The 26,320-nt window shown below is 35.9% G+C and overlaps 4 protein-coding genes across 4 annotated transcripts; 1 reads left to right on the top strand and 3 right to left on the bottom strand.

Annotated features, from left to right (window-relative positions):
* Window positions 1-4,023: 4,023 nt before the first annotated feature.
* On the top strand, window positions 4,024-5,153 carry LOC131430966 (ribonuclease H2 subunit B). Its single transcript, XM_058596292.1, has 2 exons — window positions 4,024-4,162; window positions 4,218-5,153. The coding sequence occupies exons 1-2, from the start codon at window positions 4,129-4,131 to the stop codon at window positions 5,024-5,026; spliced, it is 843 nt and encodes a 280-aa protein (XP_058452275.1). The 5' UTR covers window positions 4,024-4,128; the 3' UTR covers window positions 5,027-5,153.
* On the bottom strand, window positions 5,008-5,902 carry LOC131430967 (SNAPIN protein homolog). The gene is made up of 3 exons (XM_058596294.1): window positions 5,695-5,902; window positions 5,248-5,627; window positions 5,008-5,189 (listed from the first exon to the last, which is right to left on the bottom strand). Exons 2-3 carry the CDS (start codon window positions 5,581-5,583, stop codon window positions 5,130-5,132), a joined length of 396 nt encoding a protein of 131 aa, XP_058452277.1. The 5' UTR covers window positions 5,584-5,627; window positions 5,695-5,902; the 3' UTR covers window positions 5,008-5,129.
* A 4,566-nt stretch (window positions 5,903-10,468) lies between these two features.
* On the bottom strand, window positions 10,469-11,922 carry LOC131427475 (uncharacterized). Its single transcript, XM_058590693.1, has 2 exons — window positions 10,657-11,922; window positions 10,469-10,583 (listed from the first exon to the last, which is right to left on the bottom strand). Exons 1-2 carry the CDS (start codon window positions 11,624-11,626, stop codon window positions 10,573-10,575), a joined length of 981 nt encoding a protein of 326 aa, XP_058446676.1. The 5' UTR covers window positions 11,627-11,922; the 3' UTR covers window positions 10,469-10,572.
* Window positions 11,923-23,895: 11,973 nt separating this feature from the next.
* LOC131430965 (growth hormone-inducible transmembrane protein-like) lies at window positions 23,896-25,677 on the bottom strand. The gene is made up of 5 exons (XM_058596291.1): window positions 25,476-25,677; window positions 24,888-25,349; window positions 24,358-24,827; window positions 24,196-24,300; window positions 23,896-24,135 (listed from the first exon to the last, which is right to left on the bottom strand). Exons 2-4 carry the CDS (start codon window positions 25,335-25,337, stop codon window positions 24,213-24,215), a joined length of 1,008 nt encoding a protein of 335 aa, XP_058452274.1. The 5' UTR covers window positions 25,338-25,349; window positions 25,476-25,677; the 3' UTR covers window positions 23,896-24,135; window positions 24,196-24,212.
* Window positions 25,678-26,320: the final 643 nt, after the last annotated feature.

Genomic DNA, 26,320 nt, shown 5'->3' with positions numbered 1-26,320 from the left:
CAACCGTATCCACCAGGATTTTTCCACATTGAAATCTTTGACATTTTCAGCGAAGGTGAGAAGATGAAAACGCTCGGCTAACTTGGATACAGGCGACTTTGTTTTGTCAAATTGGATTTGACAACCGTCACTGAATCAATTTTGGTAGCCTTCTGGTGGCCATGGCTGCCCAGGTAGCCAAAACGCTATGCGGGGGTTTGTTGTTTATTCTCTTGCAAAAATAATCTGAAAATTATATACTACCTTTATATAGAAAAGAAAATTTGTTGTTATTCTACGTGAAGTAGAAGTATTGTACAGGTATGTAGTGTTAGTTTAAAAAAGGGGGAAAAACTTCGGAAATTCTCCAGTAAAACTAGTACAATGGGGCTCCAACTCCTCATATTAAAAATGGCTCAACGATGGACCTCTGTCTACCGGGTTTGTTGAATGAAAAAAATTGCATTCGGCTCAACGGTCTGTTTCAAAATCGGCAAACGAAGGTCCCGTGTTGTCCTCCCGTTGAACGATTGATTGAACTTTCGTTGGAGCAACGATCCAACATATTGGACCAACGATGGATCACCGTTGAGCGTTTTTCCTAAGAGGGAAGTAACATCATTTCTTTTTTGAGTGTATTGTTAGAAAATATGCTGTTCCCAAGGATGCTAGGTTCATAGATTAATCCTAAGACAAAACCTGACAACTGGGGGGGCTGCTTTTGTTCCAAAATGGACCAGTTTCTAATTGGCTGATTTTGATGTTGCTACCCGCACATTGTGAAAAGAAAAAAAAAATTGCAGGGTACGCGAGCAATGATGCCAAGTATAAAGAAAATCAGAAAACAAGTTAATTAAAATGTATAATTTTAGCTCACCAATGAAAATGAAAATTTTCAGAGGATGTTTCACTTTTTTCAATCTCATTTGTAATAAATGTTTATAGTGGCAGCACTGTGTAATTGGAATATGCATCAACCCGCTTTTTTTTAGTGAATTAAAGTGTTACCAAAAAAGATTTGTTAAATTAGTGTAAACTCGAAAGTGTGTTTAGTTTTACGAGAAAAATGAGCTGTTGAGTTCCACACTGTGGTCACACTAAACATTTCTATCCAAACTTGCCTTTTTCCGGTTTCTAAAAGATCCGGTAATACGTCAACAATGGATTCGATTTTGCGCTCAACATGAGATGATTCGTGTTTTGTCATCAAAGCTCAATTAATTGTTTTTAAGCATTAATATATAATAATAAAATGCATTCACCAACACATGTTTCATGTTTATTTCAAATCAAAAACCGAGTCTAAAAATTTAAATTTAATAAATAGTTTTTTCTTAGCATAAAGTTATTAAAAAATCTGTAAATATGGCTACACTGTAGTCGATACGTTGGTATTTATTCTACAGGGCCAAAATGATGAGAAGGATGATTCGGAAGGAAGAATAAGAAGCCAGTTGTCAGGTCTTGTCTTAGGATTAATCTGAAAATGATCACAGATTCGGAAATCGATCACAGATTTTCAGATTTATGAAATCGATCACAGTTTACTACCAAAAAGTACAGAGCGGTTGGAAACAGTGAGACCCTTTTTTTGCTCACCAAAATGATTCCGATCACCAATTATGGTACGGGAAACGTGCACAGATTTTGCGCAAACAGATTTTTTGCTTGATCACAGATTTTCGAAAAAATTCATTTAAAACTTGGAAGTGAACCATGAATATTCGCATTACCCATTTAATTGAGGAAAGGTTATTTACCCATTATATGAGTATCCTAGCTTTGTATAAGAAATAGCCCTTACACGAGAATTTTTTATGTCATTTTTAATTATCACAAAGTAATGATATTCCAAATTTGTATGGAGAACTCGTCTTTACTGCACCTTACACGTTCATTAAACTGGTGTTACTTTTTAATAATGACACTTTCAATGATCGTGTACTGCACTAAATATTCGTTCAGTTTGCTGGAACGGCCCGCATACGCATGGCTGCCAGATGGCTGACTAAACGCTGCCAGCTGGAAAAATATGGCTGGCAGACATTCTGGTGACCGACTGCCTCACCGCTGCCAGGAATACAACTCAAACGATACAACCGTATCCACCAGGATTTTTCCACATTGAAATCTTTGACATTTTCAGCGAAGGTGAGAAGATGAAAACGCTCGGCTAACTTGGATACAGGCGACTTTGTTTTGTCAAATTGGATTTGACAACCGTCACTGAATCAATTTTGGTAGCCTTCTGGTGGCCATGGCTGCCCAGGTAGCCAAAACGCTATGCGGGGGTTTGTTGTTTATTCTCTTGCAAAAATAATCTGAAAATTATATACTACCTTTATATAGAAAAGAAAATTTGTTGTTATTCTACGTGAAGTAGAAGTATTGTACAGGTATGTAGTGTTAGTTTAAAAAAGGGGGAAAAACTTCGGAAATTCTCCAGTAAAACTAGTACAATGGGGCTCCAACTCCTCATATTAAAAATGGCTCAACGATGGACCTCTGTCTACCGGGTTTGTTGAATGAAAAAAATTGCATTCGGCTCAACGGTCTGTTTCAAAATCGGCAAACGAAGGTCCCGTGTTGTCCTCCCGTTGAACGATTGATTGAACTTTCGTTGGAGCAACGATCCAACATATTGGACCAACGATGGATCACCGTTGAGCGTTTTTCCTAAGAGGGAAGTAACATCATTTCTTTTTTGAGTGTATTGTTAGAAAATATGCTGTTCCCAAGGATGCTAGGTTCATAGATTAATCCTAAGACAAAACCTGACAACTGGGGGGGCTGCTTTTGTTCCAAAATGGACCAGTTTCTAATTGGCTGATTTTGATGTTGCTACCCGCACATTGTGAAAAGAAAAAAAAAATTGCAGGGTACGCGAGCAATGATGCCAAGTATAAAGAAAATCAGAAAACAAGTTAATTAAAATGTATAATTTTAGCTCACCAATGAAAATGAAAATTTTCAGAGGATGTTTCACTTTTTTCAATCTCATTTGTAATAAATGTTTATAGTGGCAGCACTGTGTAATTGGAATATGCATCAACCCGCTTTTTTTTAGTGAATTAAAGTGTTACCAAAAAAGATTTGTTAAATTAGTGTAAACTCGAAAGTGTGTTTAGTTTTACGAGAAAAATGAGCTGTTGAGTTCCACACTGTGGTCACACTAAACATTTCTATCCAAACTTGCCTTTTTCCGGTTTCTAAAAGATCCGGTAATACGTCAACAATGGATTCGATTTTGCGCTCAACATGAGATGATTCGTGTTTTGTCATCAAAGCTCAATTAATTGTTTTTAAGCATTAATATATAATAATAAAATGCATTCACCAACACATGTTTCATGTTTATTTCAAATCAAAAACCGAGTCTAAAAATTTAAATTTAATAAATAGTTTTTTCTTAGCATAAAGTTATTAAAAAATCTGTAAATATGGCTACACTGTAGTCGATACGTTGGTATTTATTCTACAGGGCCAAAATGATGAGAAGGATGATTCGGAAGGAAGAATAAGAAGCCAGTTGTCAGGTCTTGTCTTAGGATTAATCTGAAAATGATCACAGATTCGGAAATCGATCACAGATTTTCAGATTTATGAAATCGATCACAGTTTACTACCAAAAAGTACAGAGCGGTTGGAAACAGTGAGACCCTTTTTTTGCTCACCAAAATGATTCCGATCACCAATTATGGTACGGGAAACGTGCACAGATTTTGCGCAAACAGATTTTTTGCTTGATCACAGATTTTCGAAAAAATTCATTTAAAACTTGGAAGTGAACCATGAATATTCGCATTACCCATTTAATTGAGGAAAGGTTATTTACCCATTATATGAGTATCCTAGCTTTGTATAAGAAATAGCCCTTACACGAGAATTTTTTATGTCATTTTTAATTATCACAAAGTAATGATATTCCAAATTTGTATGGAGAACTCGTCTTTACTGCACCTTACACGTTCATTAAACTGGTGTTACTTTTTAATAATGACACTTTCAATGATCGTGTAAGGGCTTAACCATGTCGGAAAGAAAAGCCTTTTCGCGGGAATTTTCTGAATTGTTGACATACATTACACGCAAAATAAAAAATATTTGTTTCGCCGCATTCCCATTCCTGGACCAATTTTAATCCGAATTATGAGTTCAAATAAATACTTTTTTATTGTGAAGGGTAAGTAGTGCTCCTACTGTTAAAGTTCATAATTTCGTTTTATTTCTTTCTAAAGATCGTGTGACCGATGCCGCTGTAACAGAGGATTTTTTACAAATTGTTGATTTTCGGAATCCTGCGACGGGAAAACCGGCTAAGTACATGCTGCGTGAGGAAAGCATCGAGCTGTTCGAACTCAATTGTTTTTCCGAGAACAATAGGTCGTGGTTTATCAATGAATCAGTATGCTCAAATGGTCAAATATATTTGCCAAGTAGGATTGACCCTTTATTTCTGGTCCTACCGTACATAGAAAAAAACTGCAGCATCAAGTCTATTCCCTTAGAGCATGTATTAATTGATGACGAATTTCCGCATACCGTGAAACTAATTAATTTTGTGTCCCGAGGAAATCAGTTAACTTTGATAGCCGACGAGAAGAACGTGGGTAACATCCGAGCATACCGCTACAATGAAGAAAAAGTATTAAATTGGCTTCGAGAAAAGTGCGTAATATTAGAAAAGGCTTTAGGGAAAAGTGTAAAATCTGCATGTTCTTCCAATTTCATCAAAGAAGAAAAAGAAAACAGTTATAAACAAAACGAAATGCTCTCGTATGCACACGGAATCATTTCGGATTATCTAAGCTTGGAGCTCAGTAATAAGCTAGCTTCAGAATTGGGTGTTCAGGAGGAAAAGTCTCACAAGCGTAAGTCCACTGTTGACGTAAGCATTCAACAACTTAAGAAAATAAAAAAAGAAGAAAGTATTGAAACGACTCCTATCAAAGCCGTGGCACCAACGAAGAAAGTCAGTGCCAAATCTAAAGCTCTTGCAAAAGCAGCATCCGGAACAAAAGGTATAGCTAGTTTTTTCAAAAAATAATTTAGATTTATTAATTATTCTACAATACAAATTATATTTCTAATTTAAAAAAAAAGTGTATCAATCGAATCGACTTCCAACGTACATGGTTATTGATGATTAACTAACTAGAAGGGGCTGGTATATCTTGTTCCTGTTGTTGACAGAGGAAAACCAAACGTTCCTGTTAGAAAAAGAGGAAATTATTGGAATGGCTTTAATTGCCTGATCAGTAAGAATACCTGTGCACCTTGAAGTATATTCATAATTACAACAACTTTCTGTTTTACATGAACCATACGTTTGAAATATTCATGAAGCTTGGGGTCGTTCTCAAAATTGAAATTTTTCATCTCTACCGACAATCCGTTCAGCTGTTGTCGCAGTTCCATTTGATTGAGACGTGCACTTCGAATATTGTTATCCAGATCATCAATAACTGGCTTGAAAAGGCGGAAAAATCCTTCGGTCAAAATGTCTCGTGTAGGATTTTCGCAAAGGTTCTCTGTATTGTCGGTACGTTCTTCATCGTCGTCTTCAATTGATGTTACTGAGCTATCCGAGCGATTCTCGTTCATGTCGATTTTACTGGACGACTTTTCAATTGATTTATTACCGATAACTGTGCCAAAATTAGAAATTCCAACATGAGTTTTCGAATGGCTAGTAATAAATGCTTTTTCCATCACCTCACTACCAATGGTTAATGAAACATAAATCTTGTTCCTCTAGAAAAATCAATATAATGAATTGTTCACTGAAATAACTCCATAATATTTTTTATCTTTTGCGAGAAGTGTTTGTTTTCCCTCAATTGAGCAATTTGACGTTTCTGTTACTCACACCGATGCAGAGTGCGCAGATCTATTCATACACTGAGAAAAGAACCATAGTAACCGCAAACTGTTTTTCATTGTCATTTCTACTAGAGTGACTATAATCAGAGTGGCGACAGTTGTTCGTTTGGAATGACAGCTCCCAGTTCCAAACGAGCAAACGACCTGTCAATTCAATGTAAAGCTAATGGATTGTTTTGAATTGTTGCCAACATTACGGATGAGACGTCGTCACTCTGGTTATAGGCACTCTAATTTCTACTATACGCTAAAATAGTAGCAAAGAGCATGATATATGACTATTCACCATCTGTATTGTATAAATTACTAGACAACAAAGACTACGACTTGACTAAACTATTTGTATTAATGACTTTTCTGGCATGGTCATACTGACAATGGTTGTCATCTCAAATATAAGAACAAATAGTTAAACTCACAATTTCTAGTAAGGTGAAATTGCTCTTGGGCCTTGATATATGAGAAGCGAAATAGTTATTGCTACCCTGTGAATATGTTCACAGTATAATAATGTTACCATAAATAGATACATGGTTTGATAGACGATTATGAAGTTTGAAAACACTATTCATGTAGTCCATATCAACAGAATTTATGTAGTAATCACATTATCGTGTATTTTTTGTTTTTTAACCGACTATGTATTTCATTTGTGCTGACTATACAAATTGTCAATAAACGAATGTTCTATGTTATTGTCACATAAAGTTACAATATAACAGAAAATTTCGTACGTGGGTAACACATCAGTGATTGATATGGAAAAAATATTTTATATGATGACTTTGTGTAATTTGGTAGGTCTTGCAGGTGAGTAAAGTTTGTAGCCTTAATAGTTTCCGTCATTGAAATTCAATTTTTCAACCATTTTTCCGGCAACGGCTACGTTTTCCAGTGAAATCAACGTCTCGTATACGATTTATTATTCATTATCGGTCGCTGTAGAAATAACATCCAACATATCGCAGGTGGGTAACGAGGTTTACATCTGGACTTGGCTATTAATTTCTTTCATGCTGCTCATTCCTGCTTCAGGAAAAAATTCACCGGACATCAGAGCCTTTGATCAACTGCTGCTACCAAACAATGCTCCTCAGTGTCCACGTTGCTATTCAACATTTCACTAGGCATTCTAATATTTTCCAGTTTCTTTATGAATAAAATAACCGCACCGATACGCAGTAGCCATTACAAGTCTCTCTTTATTCTTTCTTAATGTTTGTTTCTACAATAGGTACAAATAGTGCATACTCTGGCGGACTCAAATAGTAACTAAGTGATGCCCTACGGTTATGACAGTGCTGATTCAATCGCGATATTACATTGTTAATTATATTATTACACGCTGTTTTTTTTTTTACATATTTTTTTTTTTAAATTAGAGTAGGAAGCCGTTTACTCGCGGCTGACTCGAGGTTAAAGAAATTTACGGAAGCGGAAACAAATTAATTTGCAACGAGTAACAGTCGATTCACTTTGTCCATTCACCATACATCTGTGGAGGTTTGATAGTACGACCACTTCGCGTATGTGATGTTGATGAGTGCTCATTATTTGCATCATGTTCGTTTTCGTCACTTGTGTTCGTTCCATCTGAAACCGTTTCATAAATCGATGACATAGAACCAGATTCCTGTATGTCATTTGACAGCGGTATACTTTCATTGAGACTTTTCTGACAATTGTTGGTACAAGCTTGTGAATTTTCATATGGAGCAGTACGTCCTGTGATAGGAAAATCTTCATTGTTGGTTACTCTGTTCAAGCCATCTTCGAACAGTAAATCACTTGTGTTTATGACGTTATTGTTAGTCTTTGATATAAATCGACGATTTCTACGAAAATGATTGTCGAAATTGTCAACGATAATATATGATCTATCATTCACTTTTCTAACAATTTTGCCATATTGCCATTCTTTACCGTTTTTTTTAAACATCACTTTCTCTCCCTCGTTCAGAATCGACAAAGGTTTTGCATGTTGATTGTAGTATTTCTGTTGGATTATTCGTTTTTTATTTATACGATCTTTCACCAACAATTCGTCGACTTCAGTGCAATGCAATAATCTTGCGTTTATAGGAAGCTTGGTCTTCAATAAACGACCGAAGAATAGTTGTGTAGGGGACATTTTCATACTGGCCACGGGTGTATTATTATATTCCAACAATCGGTACTGAAACATTGTGGGCTCTCCTATTTCCAGGCACCTCTTTAATAAATTTTTCGCTATTGCAACGCCTTTCTCTGCTAATCCGTTACTTTGAGGATACCTGGGGCTCGAGAAGACGAAACGGAAATTGAATTCATCTGCATACTTATCGCACAGCTCGGAATTGAACGGAACGTTATCGCATCGAATCTCAGTGGGGTAGCCGTAACGGCAAAAGATGTTATCAAGAGCTTTAATTACTTGACTAGCCGATTTATCCTTCAACATCTCGGTACAAAGTAGACCTGAATATGCATCAATCAAGCTGAGAAAACTATCACCACCATACTCAAAAATATCTACTGATACTTTGTGAAAAGGATAATCAGGTTTGGTATCTTGAATCAAAGGTTCTTTTTGATTGTTTCGTTTGAAATTTTCACATGTGGTGCATCCTTTGACTGTTTCAATTATATTTTGTGTAATACCCGGCCAATAAACATGAATTCGTGCGCGTGCTAGCGTTTTTTCGATTCCCATATGCGGATCATGCAACCATTTGCACATCGTACGTTGCAGCTCTGTAGGAATCACTAAACGATGATCTTTAAATAAAAGGTTTTGCTCAAAATGAAGTTGATCTTTTACTTTGTGAAACCGCTGAGACAAATCATCAAGCTTATGATACGACGGCCAGCCTTTCTGTACATATTTGCAAATTCTACTATAACGTGGATCATTCCGAAGGGCATCGACGCATGTTTTGTAATTGTCTTCCGACATGCAAACACGTTTGGTAACTGAGTGAATTAACCCAGATAAATTCAAATCATCATCGACCGGATCATTCAAAGGAGCTCTAGATAGACAATCTGCCACCAACATATCTTTTCCAGGCGTATATACGATTGACAAACCAGGATATTTCAATAGAAACATGAACATACGCTGTAAACGAGCAGTAACACTGTCAATATCTCGATTAATAAGCGTAGCAAGCGGTTTATGATCAGACTGAACTTTGAAGTCACGCCCGTAGAGAAAGTAATGAAACCGCTCACAAGCGAAAACAACTGCCAAAAGTTCCTTTTCTATCTGAGCCCATTTAATTTCACTTTTTGTAAGACAGCGAGATGCATAAGCAACAGGTTTCCCGTCTTGTAGTAAGACACTACCAATTCCATCTTTAGAGCTGTCCGTTTGCACCACAATCGGCTTCGCAGGGTCATAGATCGTCAATACCGGTGTTGTTGAAATGACTTGCAACAAATTTCTGAGTTCTTCATTATGAGCTGTTGTCCAATGCCAATCCACATCTTTCCGTATTACTTCGCGCATCAAAGTCGTTCTTTTTGACAAATTGGGAATAAACCTTGCCAAGTATTTGAATAAACCCAATAATCTCATGACCTCAGACTTATTAGTAGGTTTTTTTAGTTCTGTTATTGCACGAATGTACTTGTTGTCTGGTCTTATAGTGCCATTCGAAATAATATGGCCCATCAACTTGATTTCTGAGCACCGATATTGAAGTTTGTTGTCATTGAATCGAATGTTATATTTCATAGCTCTATCCATGACTAAACGCAAGATTTTATCATGTTCCTCATTATTTTTTCCCGAAATTGTTAGATCATCGAAGTAAACTTCTACCCCAGGTATACCTCCAAATATTTGAACCATTTTCTTTTGGAACATTTCTGGCGCGCTATTGATGCCAAACGGTACCCTGTTCCATTTGTAGCGCCCGAAAGGAGTCATGAAAGTTGTCAGATCTGAGCTTCGAGAATCTAGCTCCATTTGCCAGAATCAATTTCGCAGGTCAAGTACAGTAAACACTCTCTTGTTCGACAACGTACTCATAATATCTTCAATCTTTGGGATGAGGAAGTGTTCCCTTTTAATGCACGCGTTTAACGGCTTAGGATCCAAACAAATTCTCAATGAACCATTAGGTTTTTCGACAATTTGAACATTGTTTACCCAATCAGTAGGATAATCGACAGGAGAAATAATTCCTTGTTTAACCATATCATTTAGTTGATCTTTTAAACGATCCTGCAAACTCAATGGGATTCTTTTTTTATAATGCAATGACGGAACCGATCCTTCTTTCAAAACTATTGAGCACGTTCCAGGACACTTTCCAAGACCTTTGAAAAGACTAACGAACATAGCAATAAATGCATTGACGTCAGACGGCAATTCATTCACTGAATACAGGGAACATGTACGCTTTAGTAGTCCCAGGGCAACACAAGACTCTAATCCTAACAGAGGCTCGAAATCATTATCTACGACCAAAAATGTAATCGAATATTGTTCATTGCTATCCTTATCAACACAAATTAGAGATACTTGACCATGAACATTGATTTCATGTGAGCTGTAATCTAAGACACGATACTCTTTAAATTTAGACAATTCAATTTTTTATTTGGAAATAAGATTCAACGGTACACAGTTAATATCAGACCCTGTGTCGAGCTTAAACGTAACAGGGCAGTTCTGGATTAGAAACGATTTTGTCCATCGCAAACGCTTAACCACTTGGTCGGTTAGACTTCCTCTGTAATGATAATCATTTGAATGCCCTATGAAATCAGCACGCTCACTTTGTTTTACGTTTAATTGTAATTTACCTGAGTCACGCCAGTCAATTGATCTGACAGTCTTCACTGTTTTCTTATTAACATCCCTATTTTGTGATCTACCATTAGTGGTATCCATCACCCCTGATCTGCAAAATTTCTGGAAATGTCCAATTCTGCCACACTTATTGCATTTGATGTTGACGGCTGGACAGCGACGGAGATGTTGAACGTTAAATGCATTACCACAGTTATAACAGCTTCGTTTTACTACTGCTACTTCCATGTCACCTGTTGCGGTTTTGAATTTGTTTTTTTCTTCAACCAACGTATTGATTTCGGCATTTACACACTTCCGGTCTAGGAGTTGTTTGTTCGCCGCTGCAGCTTCGAACACCTTGCACGTTTCGATCACCTTGACCAAAGGATCATCTTTTCCATCTAGCAATTTCAACTGCAATTTCTTATCCTGCACTCCAACTATGATCCGATCACGTAGCAATCTGTCTGCATACGATGCATGACAGTTTGCACATTCAAACTCGCAGTACTGCAACTGAGTTCGTAACTCGGTTTCAAAATTCCCAAATGACTGCTTCTCCTTCTGTAAGATCATATTAAATTTGAAAGCTTCCATCGTGACGTTTTTTCTAGGTAAACAATAATCATCAAAGGCTTTGATGACGTCAATCAGTTTTCGTCCTCCAGCAGCAGCAGCAGCAACTCCACCACCAGCAGCAGCCTCATCCTCAGCATTAGCGGCATCATCAACAATAACATCATTTTCACCACTACCGAACATTCCATCAAGACTTACATCGTTAGGGAACAGGGTGTTGAATATTTCCACTCCTCGTTGTCCAATCAACCACAAAAATGTTGCGATTTTACTTTGCTCTGAATCCGTCTCCTTTCTATTAGCAATCATGTAGATTAGGAACGTTTGCTTCCATTTTGGCCATTCGGCTGCCAAGTTGGCACAGTCTAATGGAACAGGCACACGCAATTCCATCGACGCCATATTGATACTCCGAATCGAGTGATTTTTGTTTCACTTGATTAACAGCAATTAATTATTTGTTCACTGCATTCGACGATTACACGCAATATCAGCAACGCAACTTTTGAATTCCAATGATTGGGAATAAAAATCCCACTTCTGACACCATCTAATATTTTCCAGTTTCTTTATGAATAAAATAACCGCACCGATACGCAGTAGCCATTACAAGTCTCTCTTTATTCTTTCTTAATGTTTGTTTCTACAATAGGTACAAATAGTGCATACTCTGGCGGACTCAAATAGTAACTAAGTGATGCCCTACGGTTATGACAGTGCTGATTCAATCGCGATATTACATTGTTAATTATATTATTACAGGCATGTCATCATTTAATATGATGTGAAAATAAATAAAATTCCATGAAACTATTTCGTTGTTCTTGTTCTAGAATTCAAATTCATAAAACTTTTTAACATTAGCTCATGTTCTGCTGATCTTCAGCATTGTTGAATCAACCACTGCCTTTAGTTTCGAAATAACTAGAAGTGAAATGTTAAAAATACCATGGCTCTGGTTATAGCGAAAACTACAATGTAAATAAAGATTCGGTCATGGTTAGCCTAACCATCTCAATCGTATTAGTTATTCATACAATATACTGTTCAATATTACTATTCTAGAGCCGATACCCTTTATAGTAAACATGAACTTGACTATTGTTGAAATCATCTGATTTAATAGTCGGCTGAAAACCACTATACTCGCATGGTCAGGTTGGCCCTCTATATAGTAACTGTTACCATAATATTTTTCTGAGTGTATACGAAATTAGGATGTGTGCGAGCCGAAGTCAAAGTTTGTTGTGGGTTCAATTTTACACTGAGGTAAAACATTTTTGACTCATAATCATACACTGCGAAAAATGCATATAGAATTTCGTAAGCTATGAACTAATGAACCAAGTAGAAGACAGTTCCATTGCGTGATATAGAGTTTCATGAACGATTTTATGTCTTTCTCAACTGTTCTCTTGGCATTGCAGTGTTTTTATTGCATATATGTCTTCACTAATTGGCACGATGCGGCTCGACAAAATTCACTGGGTTATTTCGACATACTCACACTAGCATTAACCTTTCAACTGCTGAGAATAGCCACACCAACACATTCGCACGTGGATTGGACTCACGACGTAAAATACACTGGTGGCGTTATAAGACAGTTTTGGTTGTGTTGGTAATTTTCTCACGAAATTAAGTATGGCGCGCCGGGATTTAAGCATGTAAACATAAACAAACGACCATTTCAGATCGGGATTTCACTTCTAAGTTACTCCAGTTGTCGCGCAGCCTGGCGAATCTTTGGCACTAATTGAAAATCTGAACATTTTTGTCGTGAATACGACTTACTTTACTATGGGGCGCCTTTTCAAAATTAGCCATATGGAAGAATGGGCAGAACTTAATCGTGAATATCTCGACTTGTATTAATGGTAGCAACATAATTCTTTCACCATTTCATCAAAAATATGATCAGGAATTCAGGATAATATTTTGAACAGTGTGCGATAACCACAAACAACTCAAAAATTAAGTTTTCTTAAAATTTGAAAACAACGCGGAAAACACCTTACTTTCGCTTGGGTTTTTCGCGCAAGGACGACGATTTTGAGGTAGTCAGGCACATATCTTCAACTGAATGCGTATAAAAGGGGAACCGTGGTCGAAAATCGATCATTTCTTTTCGTGCGTTCGATGGAAGCAGACGTCGTGGGAGTGGAATCATCAACCAGCAGCGACGGGCCAAATAGAGTTCCCCAATTTGGTCCTTGTGAATGCTAGAACCGAATCCCTACAGCATATTGATAATTTCTTTCAATAAATTATGCAAATCCGAAATGAAATAATCGACAATAAAATTCTGTATGCGGCTATTTTTATAGCCGTTAGGACCGCCCATTAGTGAAAAAGCTACAAACGAAATCACATAAAAGGAAATCTCTTAACAAAAATTCAATCAGTTTGGATTCAATCGCCACTGCGAGCAGATGTGTTTTGTGTCGTCTGCACGCTTTCGACAAGAGCGATTACGTCACAGCTGCCAGTCATTAGCAGTGGGAAAAAAACAACGGTGGAGAGCATTGCACAATATCAGCCGTTCTAATGGCTCTAAAAGTTTTCTAAAGAACTATTAGGATTTGTTGTTCGCAAATCGTAGGGAAATATCCTCAGTTTACTGCAAATCAAGAACAGTTTGCTTAGATTTGTGCACTTTTCGCTGTGTGAAATTCACAGTAATCGAGATCAAGTGAAGCCTTTTTTTTGCGAAAAATGTTCCAGAGTTTAATGTCGTAGAGAATTACGCAATTTGACTCTTCTGAATGCTGGAAACGAATCCCTACAGCATATTGATAGTTTCTTTCAATAAAATATGCAAATCCGAAATGAAATAATCGACATTTAAATTCTGTATGCGGCTATTTTTATAGCCGTTAGGACCGCCCATTAGTGAAAAAGCTACAAACGAAATCAGGTAGAAACAAGCCTCTCAACAAAACTTGAATCAGTTTGGATTGTATCGCCACTGCGAGCAGATGTGTTTTGTGTCGTCTGCACGCTTTCGACAAGAGCGATTACGTCACAGCTGCCAGTCATTAGCATTGGAAAAAAAACAACGGTGGAGAGCATTGCACAGTATCAGCCGTTCTAATGGCTCTTAAAAGTTTTCTAAAGAACTATTAGGATTTGTTGTTTGCAAATCGTAGGGAAATATCCTCAGTTTACTGCAAATTAAGAATAGTTTGCTTAGATTTGTGCACTTTTCGCTGTGTGAAATTCACAGTAATCGAGATCAAGTGAAGCTTTCTTTGTTTTTGCGAAAAATGTGAAAAAGGGAAATGCGTGCATAATTCATACAATTGATATTCGGAAGTGTTAAGGAACATGTCAGTTGTTTTCGTATTCACGACATCCAGTTATGTCTCTGACATTACCCACCCGCCTTTTTTCTTAAAGGGCTTGCAAGGTAACGTCGAAATATAGAAAATTTTACACACATTCGATTCTGTTCATTTCGTTGGAGGAAGGATTTGGCGGATCGCACTGTGGTATCTATTACAGTTATTATAGATAATGGAGTGATTGTGCTGTGGGTGACATTTCAAATGCAGGTGATGAAAACGATTGAAACATCCCGGAACAAAACACAGCATTTCACTGTCAATATTTTCGCAAACAGAACCAACTCTAAATATTTTCATAAAAGCAACTCCCGGAACGTCATTTGTTTATGTTTTTTCTTCTTCACGTCTCTCTGTTATTCCAAAATAAAATGACAACTGCACTAACACATAGAAAAACGTGATTACCAGGGTATTTTACATCGTGGATTGGACTATACAATATATTGAACTAAATTATTTTGACAGCAGGGATGCCAGGTCATTTTTTTTAAATCTGATCAAGCCAGAAGCGGCCCTTACACGATCATTAAAAGTGTCATTACTAAGTTATGACACTTCTGCTCAAACGCTCGTCATTACTGCATTACTGTACATCATTACTTTTTAGCATTACACGTTCATTATTAATGATGAGTATTTGAAACTACTCCAGCAATAGCAATAGCAATATTTTTATTTTCGTTTAGCTGAAAATAAATTTGATTTGCCATTGAAACGTTAAGGTTAATGAAATATTAACAATTCAAATCTACACTTTGTCATTTTTCGCGTATAGTTCCAAAGATATTCAGCACTTCCACACAAAAAATAAGAAGAAATAATGTTGGTAATGATGGAAAATCCGGAATTCCATCATTCCTCGTGTCATTACTGAACTCGTAAACCTTACACGATCATTAAAAGTGCCATTACTTTTTAGTAATGACACTTTTAATGATCGTGTAAGGGCCGCTAAAAACCTGTTTGTGAAAAACTGTGCCCATTTCCCGTGCCATAATAGCAGATCGAATTCAATTTGATGAGCAAAAAAAAGGTCTCACTACCAACACGCTCTGTACCTTTTTCCTCAACCGCTCTGTACTTTTTTGTGCTAAACTGTGCTCGATTTCAAAAATCTGTGATTTATTCCAGAATCTGTGAAATGAAAAGCGGTGATCATTTTCAGAAATCTGTGAAAATATGTGTCATTTTTAAAATCTGTGCAGAAAATTGAAAATCTGTGGAACACAGATTAATCTGTCAACCTGGCATCCCTGTTTGACAGACCAAAGTCGGATACCCGAACTAGGCTTGCCAGGTTGCCAGATTTATCTGGCAAATGCCAGATTTTTGTTGCTTCGCCAGACACTCTAACGGACCAGATCTTTTGCCAGATTTTACATTTTCCCAGATTTTATAAATTTTGACACATATTTTTTTGTTTTCCCAATTAAATGAATGAATAAATAAATATTTTGTAATTCATGATGCATTAGCAATAAATCAATTGAAATAGCGATGAACGTTGTGTTATTTTCTAATAGGGTAAAACAATGAATTCAATTCTCGGTTGATTTTTCGTTAGGGCGTATAAGCAAGTGACAGTTTCTCTTTGTTTGCTTTCTCTTCTATTAATTACCAAGCGCTTTCCACGTTTATGACTCAACTCTGCATAACTTGACATCCGAAGCTTTCGACTTTCAAACAAAGTGAGAGTGAAAGAGTGATTAAAGAGAAACTGTCAGTTGCTTATACGCTCCAATGAAAAATCAACCGAGAATTTATGATGTTCAAAAGAGACTTCAGTGTTTCTGCAGAAATCCTGAATAACATATGTGTCCGTTAATTATTACTTTTTTCGTGTGAAAAAATGCCGCGTCCAAATTAAAAAAAAAGCAAAAAGCAGTCTGTGGATCTGCGTAAGTATTTTACAAAAAGAGGTAAGATGACTTGATTCACATAAACATTGCATATCATGTTTTTTATCGAACATCCAGAGAATGTGAAAAAATCGGACTGTACAGAATCCCCGCAGTCATCGGAAGATAAATCCGATACACTTATTTATAACATGGATTGTTCTATCAGTAATGAAGGAATAAGTAGGTAAGTTTGTTGAGTCTAAAAACTAATTCCTCTGTTTTTATTTTAAGCTTTGTCTAATGATACGTCCCAAGTGCAGATGGATGCACCAGAACAGTTTAAGGAATTACATATTGTGACTGAGCACCGGAGTGTCGAGCCAGGTAAAAAAATCACATGAAGTTGAAACAAATGCTAATAAACATTCATTGCAGTTTCGAAAAGTCAAAATTTGGATTCCAGAGAGCTCCGTGAGAGCTTTCCGTATGATAAATCGTCTAATAAAGACCTTCCGTTGAATGATGACTCAGAGATATCTGGAGAGCCGTGTCTTGTGAAATGCTTTCAACAAAATCAGAATATTTCAAACGCTAAAAATATTTCAAATCGCATATATCCTCAGGTAATTAACAGATATAATACCATAAATAGCTCATAAGGCCGCTTTGTAATAGCATAAACATGTTAAGCTGTTTAGTCGCTATACTGCTGATTTATTTATATCTAGTGTGCCACCATGTTTTATTAGTTTTTTAGGCGTGAGAGTTAAGTAGGACTATTTCCAAGGATTGTGTTATATGCATAGCTCATGTTGAATAAAGTTGCCTTGCGAGCATGTAAATAGTCCTACTAAATTGTTGAAAAATCAAGGTTTTCTGAGACGATCAAAAACCTGACATTTAATTCTGATTTTGATATTTGCAATAAATAAATCATCAAATTACTCTACAAATTTACTCCCAATTCTTCTTATCGTATCAAAAAATTCTTTCTACGTATTTACAGATGCTCACGCAGAAATCTAATGATAAGACTAAAGGATGTCAAAAGTACGTCAAGGACTGGGAAAATAAACTGCCCTGGCTAGCTCCTTGTTCTGACCTACATTCGGCTTATTGTCGCATTTGTCGCAAAGAAGTCAGATATTTAGCAGGAATCGTTGATTTGCAGAAGCATGGCTCCACTCTCAAACACAAACAAAATGAATTATTAATCAAAGAAATGCTGCAAAGTGTCGTAGAAATATTTTAAACGCCTAACAAGCACAACATACGTAATGCAGAATTACAATTATGTGCATGGGGAGCATCAAATAACATGTCTGCATCTGATATTGAAAAAGTGTCGGATTGTATTCGTCTCATATGTCCCGACTCTGAGATCGCCAGAGGAATTAAAATGGGACGTACAAAAGCGACAGCAATTATTACAAATGTATTAGGGAAAGGCCAACATGAAGAGCTCTGTGCACACCTGAATAAAACACCATTCAGTTTGATTACAGATGAATCAACAGATCTTGCTGCTAAAAAATCTCGCGTTAATCGTTCGCACTTTTTTCTGGCGGGATGAAAAGTTGATCATATCAGACTGCTTCTATGATTTGATTCATGTTGTTGAAACAGATTCAAAAACACTTTATACTTTAGTTACAGAGTGCTTTCAAAGAGATAGTATTGAATATAAATCCAAACTTCTGGGATACGCTGCGGATGGTGCTAACAACATGACTGGATCTGAAAAATCACTAGCAGCATTCTTGAAGAAAGATTGTCCGTCATTATTCATTTTGAAATGCATTTGTCATAGCATGGCATTGTGCTCGTCTTATGCTTGCAAATTCATCCCGGACCGAATTGAACAGGTTTGTCGAGACATTTATAATTATTTGAGTTGCAGTCCACTGAGAACTAGCAAATTCGATGATATTCAAGTATTACTTGAACTGAAACCCGTTAAGATGCTTCATCCCAGCGTAACGCGTTGGTTGTCGTTAGAAAGTGTAGTTCAAAGGGTACTGGATCGGTATGAAGCTCTTAAAATTTATTTTGGATTATTAATAAATGTCGATCAGATTGAGAAAATCAAACTGGTATCAATTTATGACACTTTGAACGATCCAGTTACAAAACTCTACTTAACGTTTTTGGCATATATACTGAACCTGGTCAATAAGTTGAATAAACTGTTTCAAAGCGAAGCACCGGAGTTACCTATTCTTCATTCCAGCATTTCACAATTATTCAGGACGATCCTAGATTGCTTTTTAAAACAGGAATATATTAAAGATCTCTACGACATAACGAGGGTAGAATTCGAGGAACAATATTATGTTGATTTGAGCAGTCTTTATGTTGGAACAGCTACCGAAATTTTACTGGAAACTTTAATTTCAAATGGAGTCATATCGATGGATCAAGTTAACAATTTTAAAACTCACATTCTGAAATTCTACATAACACTTTCGAGTCAAATTCTGAAACGATTCAATTTCAAAGATGCGACATTAGTAAATTTGGAAATGATCAACCCATTTAATGTTATAAATCGGAAGTATACGTCTATGTTACCATTACTACAAAATTTTCCAAACCTTGTTCATCATGAACTAATTCAAAAAATTGACCAAGAATACAGAGAAATACGAAATATTGACTTTTCGGAGTTTACCGGTGACCACAAGATAAAAACTACTCTGTTTTGGGAAAAAGTCCTCGTAATAAGAAGATTAGATGGACAATTTGCATTTCCTTTACTACGAACTTTTATACCTTGTATGCTTGTTTTACCGCATTCATCTGCATCAGTCGAAAGACTATTCTCAGCATACAACTTAAATAAAACAAAACTGAGAAATAGATTGGAAACGGAAACGATGAAAGGAATCCTTGCCACAAAATGTCTCGTGAGTAGTCATGCGAATACAACGGGAATAATATCTATGTCAAATGATATTTTAAGTAAATTTAATAATAATATGTATAAATCGGGGAGAGAACGTGAGTGTAAGTAAAGTCAGGAAATATTTGATAAAAATATGATTCATTTTAAAACATCACTGGATAATTTTTAATATCACATGCCTGATTTTGCCAGACTTTTGGCCAGACTTTTATTTTTTGCACCTGGCATCTCTGACCCGAACAAAAAATAATAGCGACCCTTACACGAGCATTATTTTTGTCATTTTTAATGATGACTAGGTCACAGACTAACAGACAGGACACTCAAATTAGATTCTTCAATCTTTTAACGGTCATTTCAAATATTCCTTTATTTGGGACAGTACTCACATGTGTCATGATGGCGCCACGTTACCCTATCAAAAACATCCTGTCTGTCATCTAGACTGTGTTTATTTTTTTAATTTACCAACAAAGTTGCCATTCATACATAATTACCTGTAATGTATTGATTTGTATACGTCCATGCGAATTTCATGCAGGATACAGATTTAATACATATTGCCAAAACTATATACATAATTGTGCCTGATTGTCATCCTCCAACGCAATACAAAATCGAACCCGTTTTGTTACAATATTTACTTGCTTCTGGTCTGCCGCCACTTAATTTCGGGTGAAAACTACCAACACAATAAAAAATAGTCTAGATGAACAACGTTGAGTCAAATAAATGGTTACCTTCCAACATCGCGAAAAAGTTAAATATATTATCAACGTAATCCAATAATTTATTGTGACGATTCATTTTCAAATATTTTGATGAAATCAGGCATCCCTGCAAGCAGCTTATCGGTGTTGACAAACGAGGGGAAACCAACTAGTAAAAAAACTTGTACATAACACAAGGGGTGTACAGATAGTAAATAGTTCGCGCAGTACAATATAAGTGGAACTAGTGCATCACGAAAAATTATTTTTATAAGAATTTATTCATACTGTCATGTCTGTTAGTCTGTGACTAAGTAATGATGTATTTCAAATTTGATTAGCGGTCCTTACACGGGTCATTAAAAATGTCATTACTAAAAAATAATATCATTTCAATCAACGTGTATGGGGCAGTAATGACGAGTTTTCTATCAAATTTGAAATACATCATTACTTAGTCATCATTAAAAATGACAAAAATAATGCTAGTGTAAAGCGGCCCTTACACGAGCATTAAAAATGTCATTTTAAATGATGACTAACTAATGATGTAATTCAAATTTGTTTGAAATTTCGTCATTAGTGCACCATTACACGTTCATTAAAATGATATTATTTTTTATTAATGACATTTTTAATGACTCGTGTAAGGGCCGCTTAAGGTAGCGCTTCGCCGTGGTCAGGTCGAAGCGAGACAACTCACTGCTTTCTCTTGCTTTGTCGCCGAAATTTCACCCTAAATTGCGAATTTCTCCAATACTATCCCGATTCACGAAAAATCAAAAACATACGATTGTAGGTACACGATTTTACTATGCATTTGGCGAAAAATATCAGTTAGAAAGCTTTTCTTTCGCGAGATTTCGTGCGAGTTTTGTAAAAGGTTTTGTTTTCTTTTTTCCTTTTCTCGCTATAAGCAACTCGCATAAGTAGGGATGTGCTACGTTTTCAACAAAGCGTCAAAGCTAGTAGCGATGAAAATCATTACTGATTTCTGGTTCTACTGAAACATGAATAGAAATTATTTTACAAAGTAGTAACACTTACTTACATTTTCTACTCATCTATGTTCAACGTTTACGCAGAGAGAACGGACAACGAAAACAAAAGAAATGTTGTTAGCGTCTACCGCATGTGGCATTTTGCACACCCCAATGCATGCGTTGACATTGTGTGCGTGCGAAAGAATAAGGAAAAACTCATTTATTTTTATAACTCGCACGAAATCTTTCGATAAAAACGTTTATCAGGCACAATTTATATACGAATCGATAGAAAAATTAATTATCTAGAAACGTATTGTCGTAAACGAATTTAAATAAAGTTATAAATTATTTGTAAGCGAATCACAAACACGTCTACCGACTATCAATTTAGTTCACAGAATGAATGCTTTTCTTTTTTTTTTTCTTATTCCAGTAAAACGCATATCCCCACTGCTATTTCAGTTTCCGTTCCGCGCTTTTCGATGAAACGCATATCCCCATTGCTTTTCCAGTTTCCGTTTCGCGCTTTGATCGATGGAAACGCAGAGTTATTTTTAACTCAAAAATCCTCAAATCGATTTCTGTCTGTGATTTCGGAAGCAGCGCTTTATAATGTTTTACATTGGGTGATCAATTGCAGTGTCACTTGCAACTGTTATAGGGTTCTTAAATGTCACTTTTATTTTTGATTACCTATGTTCTATTTACTACACGTATGTTCTTGGAATTTCCGTTTTCTTTCCCGTTTTCTCACAATTTTGGGTGAATTGCGTGAAACCCCGGGATAGGCAGCGAACTCCCGTGACCACGGCGAAGCGCTACCTTAAGGGCCGCTATAGAAATCTTGTCATTACTGCACCATTACACGTTCATTAAAATGATATTATTTTTTAGTAATGACATTTTTAATGACTCGTGTAAGGGCCGCTAATCATTTATTTCAATGCCACAATTTTGCTATTTGCAAAACACTTATCAAATTGGCCCCGAAGGGCCATGCCCTAACACAAACTTAGGTTAACTCAGACCCTGTCAGCTTGGCGCAAAATCAATTTTCAGTTCAGCAACGCCATCGCACGGCATCACATTCAACATATCATGTCAATAGTATGGGTGCGCAGTGCTGCTATTTTGGCGCGCAGGAACTTGACATTTCTCTCCCCTACTTCTATGTACGAGATTCGATGCGGAATCGTCTGAGGGCACCATGCTCGCAAAAATAGATGTTGCCATTGATTTGTTCTTGTTATTATGATGTCTTTGGTTAACCCTTAAATTACCATACCTGAATCGGCCAGTATTAGCCGAAAATAACGTTTTCGTTCGGCACGTTAGCAAAGACATGGCCAATTTAATAATTGTTTTGCAAATAGCATTAACTTTACGTCTGCTTAGCGGTTTAAGTTGAACTGTTTAAGTTTGCAAAAAGCAGTTCAATTTGAACTGCTCTGCACTGACGAGTCTAAGACGAAAGGTAAAGAAAAGTAATAACGGTTATGTGCCCTAAGCACAAACTTAGGTTAACCCCTAAATCACCAATTATGATATTTTTTGTCTCTGTAGCCCGCTGTTAGGGCGCCATTTCTATGAGACCGAAATCGAAATGTCAAAAATCATCTACTTGCAACATAAATAACCAAACAACAATGGAAACGAAATTCAACTTACTTAGTTTAGGTGTTTCGGGTCGATTCTCTACCAATAAATTATCTATTTATCTGGAACACAGCAAGTAATGTTTGGTGACATCATGTGAAAATGATTTTCCCAATTTTGAACCGAGCGGCTTATCTGGTGCTAAAATACCATACAAAAAATAATAAATGACACAACCTCACAGCTCATTTTGTGAGGTTAGGTCATGTTCGAGCGAAATCTAATGACGCAATTTCACCTGGGCAAGCAGACAGCAGTCGGAATGCAGCCAGGCTTCTGCTGATTGCCAGAATTTCTCATAAGTATTCAATCATTCGGTTCGGTATTCGGTTTGTTTCTAAATATTTTTATGTCTATTTTTCAATTGATATTTTGTCTTCGTCAATAACATTAAAATAAATAAAAAAATTTCTGACATCTTCCTGTGAACTATCGATATTACTCAAAATTAATACAACTTTTCAATAATGAAAGGTATCGAGTTTCGGAAATAATTTTATTTCATTCCCAACCCAGTAAACTTATCTCAACCAATTCAACCAACTCCTGATTAATTTTTGAAATTTGATCGAGATTATCGATCGTGTCTACTTTGACATAAAAATTAAATTCTACAAGCTCTTCATCACTCGAGTACATGCCTTCAAGCATAAGGAAATTGTTCAGTCAATCAATTTTAACGTTTACTATGCTGCCGTTCTACGCATATTTGTCTCATGTCTTATGTGATTTCCTATATATATATATATATATATATATATATATATATATATATATATATATATATATATATATATATATATATATATATATATATATATATATATATATATATATATATATATATATATATATATATATATATATATATATAAATATATATATATATATATATATATATATATATATATATATATATATATATATATATATATATATATATATATATATATATATATATATATATATTTATATATATATATATATATATATATATAAATATATATATATATATATATATATATATATATATATATATATATATATATATATATATATATATATATATATATATATATATATATATATATATATGGGACAGTTAAACTTGGAACGGCAGTATTCAATTTGCCAACAAATGTATCCGTGATAATGAGTTTTCTTTTATTGCAAATAGTGCGTTTTGGCTTAATATTATGTAATTAGGAAAATAAGCCAACCACCAGTTTTTCCAACAAGTACTTTACTCATCACAAATTTTTCTAAAACTAAAATTTTAAGCATACAAGATTGTTGAGTAAACTATTCACATTTTGAACTTTTCAAAGATTGAAGCCTTGGACTACTGGATATTAAACAGTTCAATCTAATTTAGACAAATAATTCCACTTCGAATTCAGCGAATTGTCCCCAAGTTTATAGTATATGGTGCGATAGCTTCTCGAACATAGATACATCTGAAAAATCTTTTACACAAAAAAAATGAGTTGAGAAAAGTATACAAGAATATATATTAGTTATATTACCTAAGTTTTCAAACGAATTACTTTCGTCTATTTCCGCCTCCGCCGGCTAGTATGGTGGCAATCCGGATGAATATGTTCATTGTGTCCATGTAGATTGACATGGCCCTGTGAAAATTGTTTGAATTGTCAAGTGAATTATTACACAAATTCAAATTAACTTACGAGTTCACTGGATCAAAAGGTCGCGGTGCATAAAGCGGATAAAGCTCGGCACGTTTCACTATTTTTTGTGTGTCGTACAATAAAAATCCACTGAATAACAAAAGGCCACCATACAATGAAAGCGAAGCTATTCCAGCTCCAAGTGCCGTGGTTGGCGGTAAAAACATAGAGGCCATTGACGATGCAAAAACTACTCCTAATCCAATAGCCAACGGTCCACCCATGTAAAGAAATTTATCGCTTGGAGCACAGACAGCAACCGTAGAGAGCCCTCCAACAACTCCAGCAGTATACCATGCCGCGCGAACTAGAATTGGTCCTCCAATGAAACATATGGGTGCAATCACAGCTCCTAGAATAGCCGAATGTGCCGCCCATGCAATTTGCTTGGTTCCAAAACCAGGACTATAGGGAATAGATTGTGCCAGCATGCCGGAACCAATCATCACAGCAAACGTTCCGATTATAGACTATAACACAAATGTAGTTAATACTAATGTTAGTAAACTAAATGTAACCATGAATCTCACCATCCATCCGTTCCTCGAGACTAAATTCAACAACGTTGGATTGCGAAATACTGCCATAGCACTAGCGGCTGATATTGCAAGCGAGCTGCCAAAATAAATGTATGTATCACGTATACGCTCGCGCACAAACTCCGGCCAAGCGTGTGAGTTTTCAAGAGTACTAGTACCACTGCCAAATCCTAGTCCATAGAAGCATAGAGCTCCAATGCCAAAAGCGGCACCACCGGCAAGAGCGCCCTTTCCCAAAGAGTACGCGTTGGGTCCTGGAGGAGCCATTGCTCGCTCCCGGAGGGTTTGTCGCTCGGCACGGGTCGTCCAGCTGGAACCTCCTTTAACATCACGAGCATAGTAACGTGCTAGCTGTGGGCGTTTTGGAACTTGCTGAACTGCGGATTGCAGAAGAGGAGTCGATATAAATACCCGGCCGCTGCATGCTAAACGAGATAGCATTTTTTTTGTTTTCTGAAATTGAAATATGAAACGATGTTATTATTTTGGTATTATACTTATAGTTTCTAGAATAAAACAATATGCGTAATCAATATATGATCGTGAAAAATGATGCAATTCAAATGTAATTTCTTTTACCGGTAGCTAACTCGTATTTAGGGAAAACAAACTCAAATTTCTATATTTCTTATTGCGACTAAAAATTTTCTTCGATTTTCGTTTCGATTTAAGCTTTTTATATGATTTTCGCCAGAAAACTATTAGCCGTATCACTTCAGGTTGACAATCAAATGTTATGACGGTATTTCGGTTCTTTTGCACTGACTTTTGATCCGATGTAAATTTCTAGAACTACTACGATGATACGTGACGTCCCGAGCAAAAATATTACCGAAACACACAACATGCAACAATTTACGTATCATTGCTCATGCTGCACGCAGAAAAATGGAGCTTGTTTGAAAGAACAAAACAGTTAGTAGATTTTTAAATTTGATTTTCGATAATTTCTATCTAGAATATGATTGTTTCAAACCAATTTCCCCCTTCAACATCAACAATGATCACTGTTTAATGTGAATCAACATTTTGGTCTAACTCAACGAAAAAAATTGCTGCTCCAGCTGATTTTATTGTTAAAATAAACTACCAATTTTTTGCTTATCAACAAAAGTTGAGTTGATTTTATTGGCAAAATCTTTGTTGATTAAATTCTAATTTATCTTTATGTTGATGAAAAATTTGATTCCTTTCATCTATGATCTAATTTGTTTGATGATACAACAGAGTTTGTTGTTTAAATGAACCGTGTCAGTCATATTTCTTTTAAACAGAGAAACTTGTTCTACTGTGAATAAACAAAATAGTTTGTACGTATTTAAAAAGTGAAATTTCATCTGCTTATTTCATTCACGTGGAGCATTTCAACAATTGAAGCGTAAGTATTGATAGTCAATAATATTAGAAACCTCATAATATTACAT

This window comes from Malaya genurostris, chromosome 2, assembly GCF_030247185.1.
Source record: "Malaya genurostris strain Urasoe2022 chromosome 2, Malgen_1.1, whole genome shotgun sequence".
NCBI lineage: Eukaryota > Metazoa > Arthropoda > Insecta > Diptera > Culicidae > Malaya > Malaya genurostris.
The sequence above is the reverse complement of the archived record's forward strand: the minus strand, read 5'-3'. Positions and strand labels throughout refer to the sequence as shown.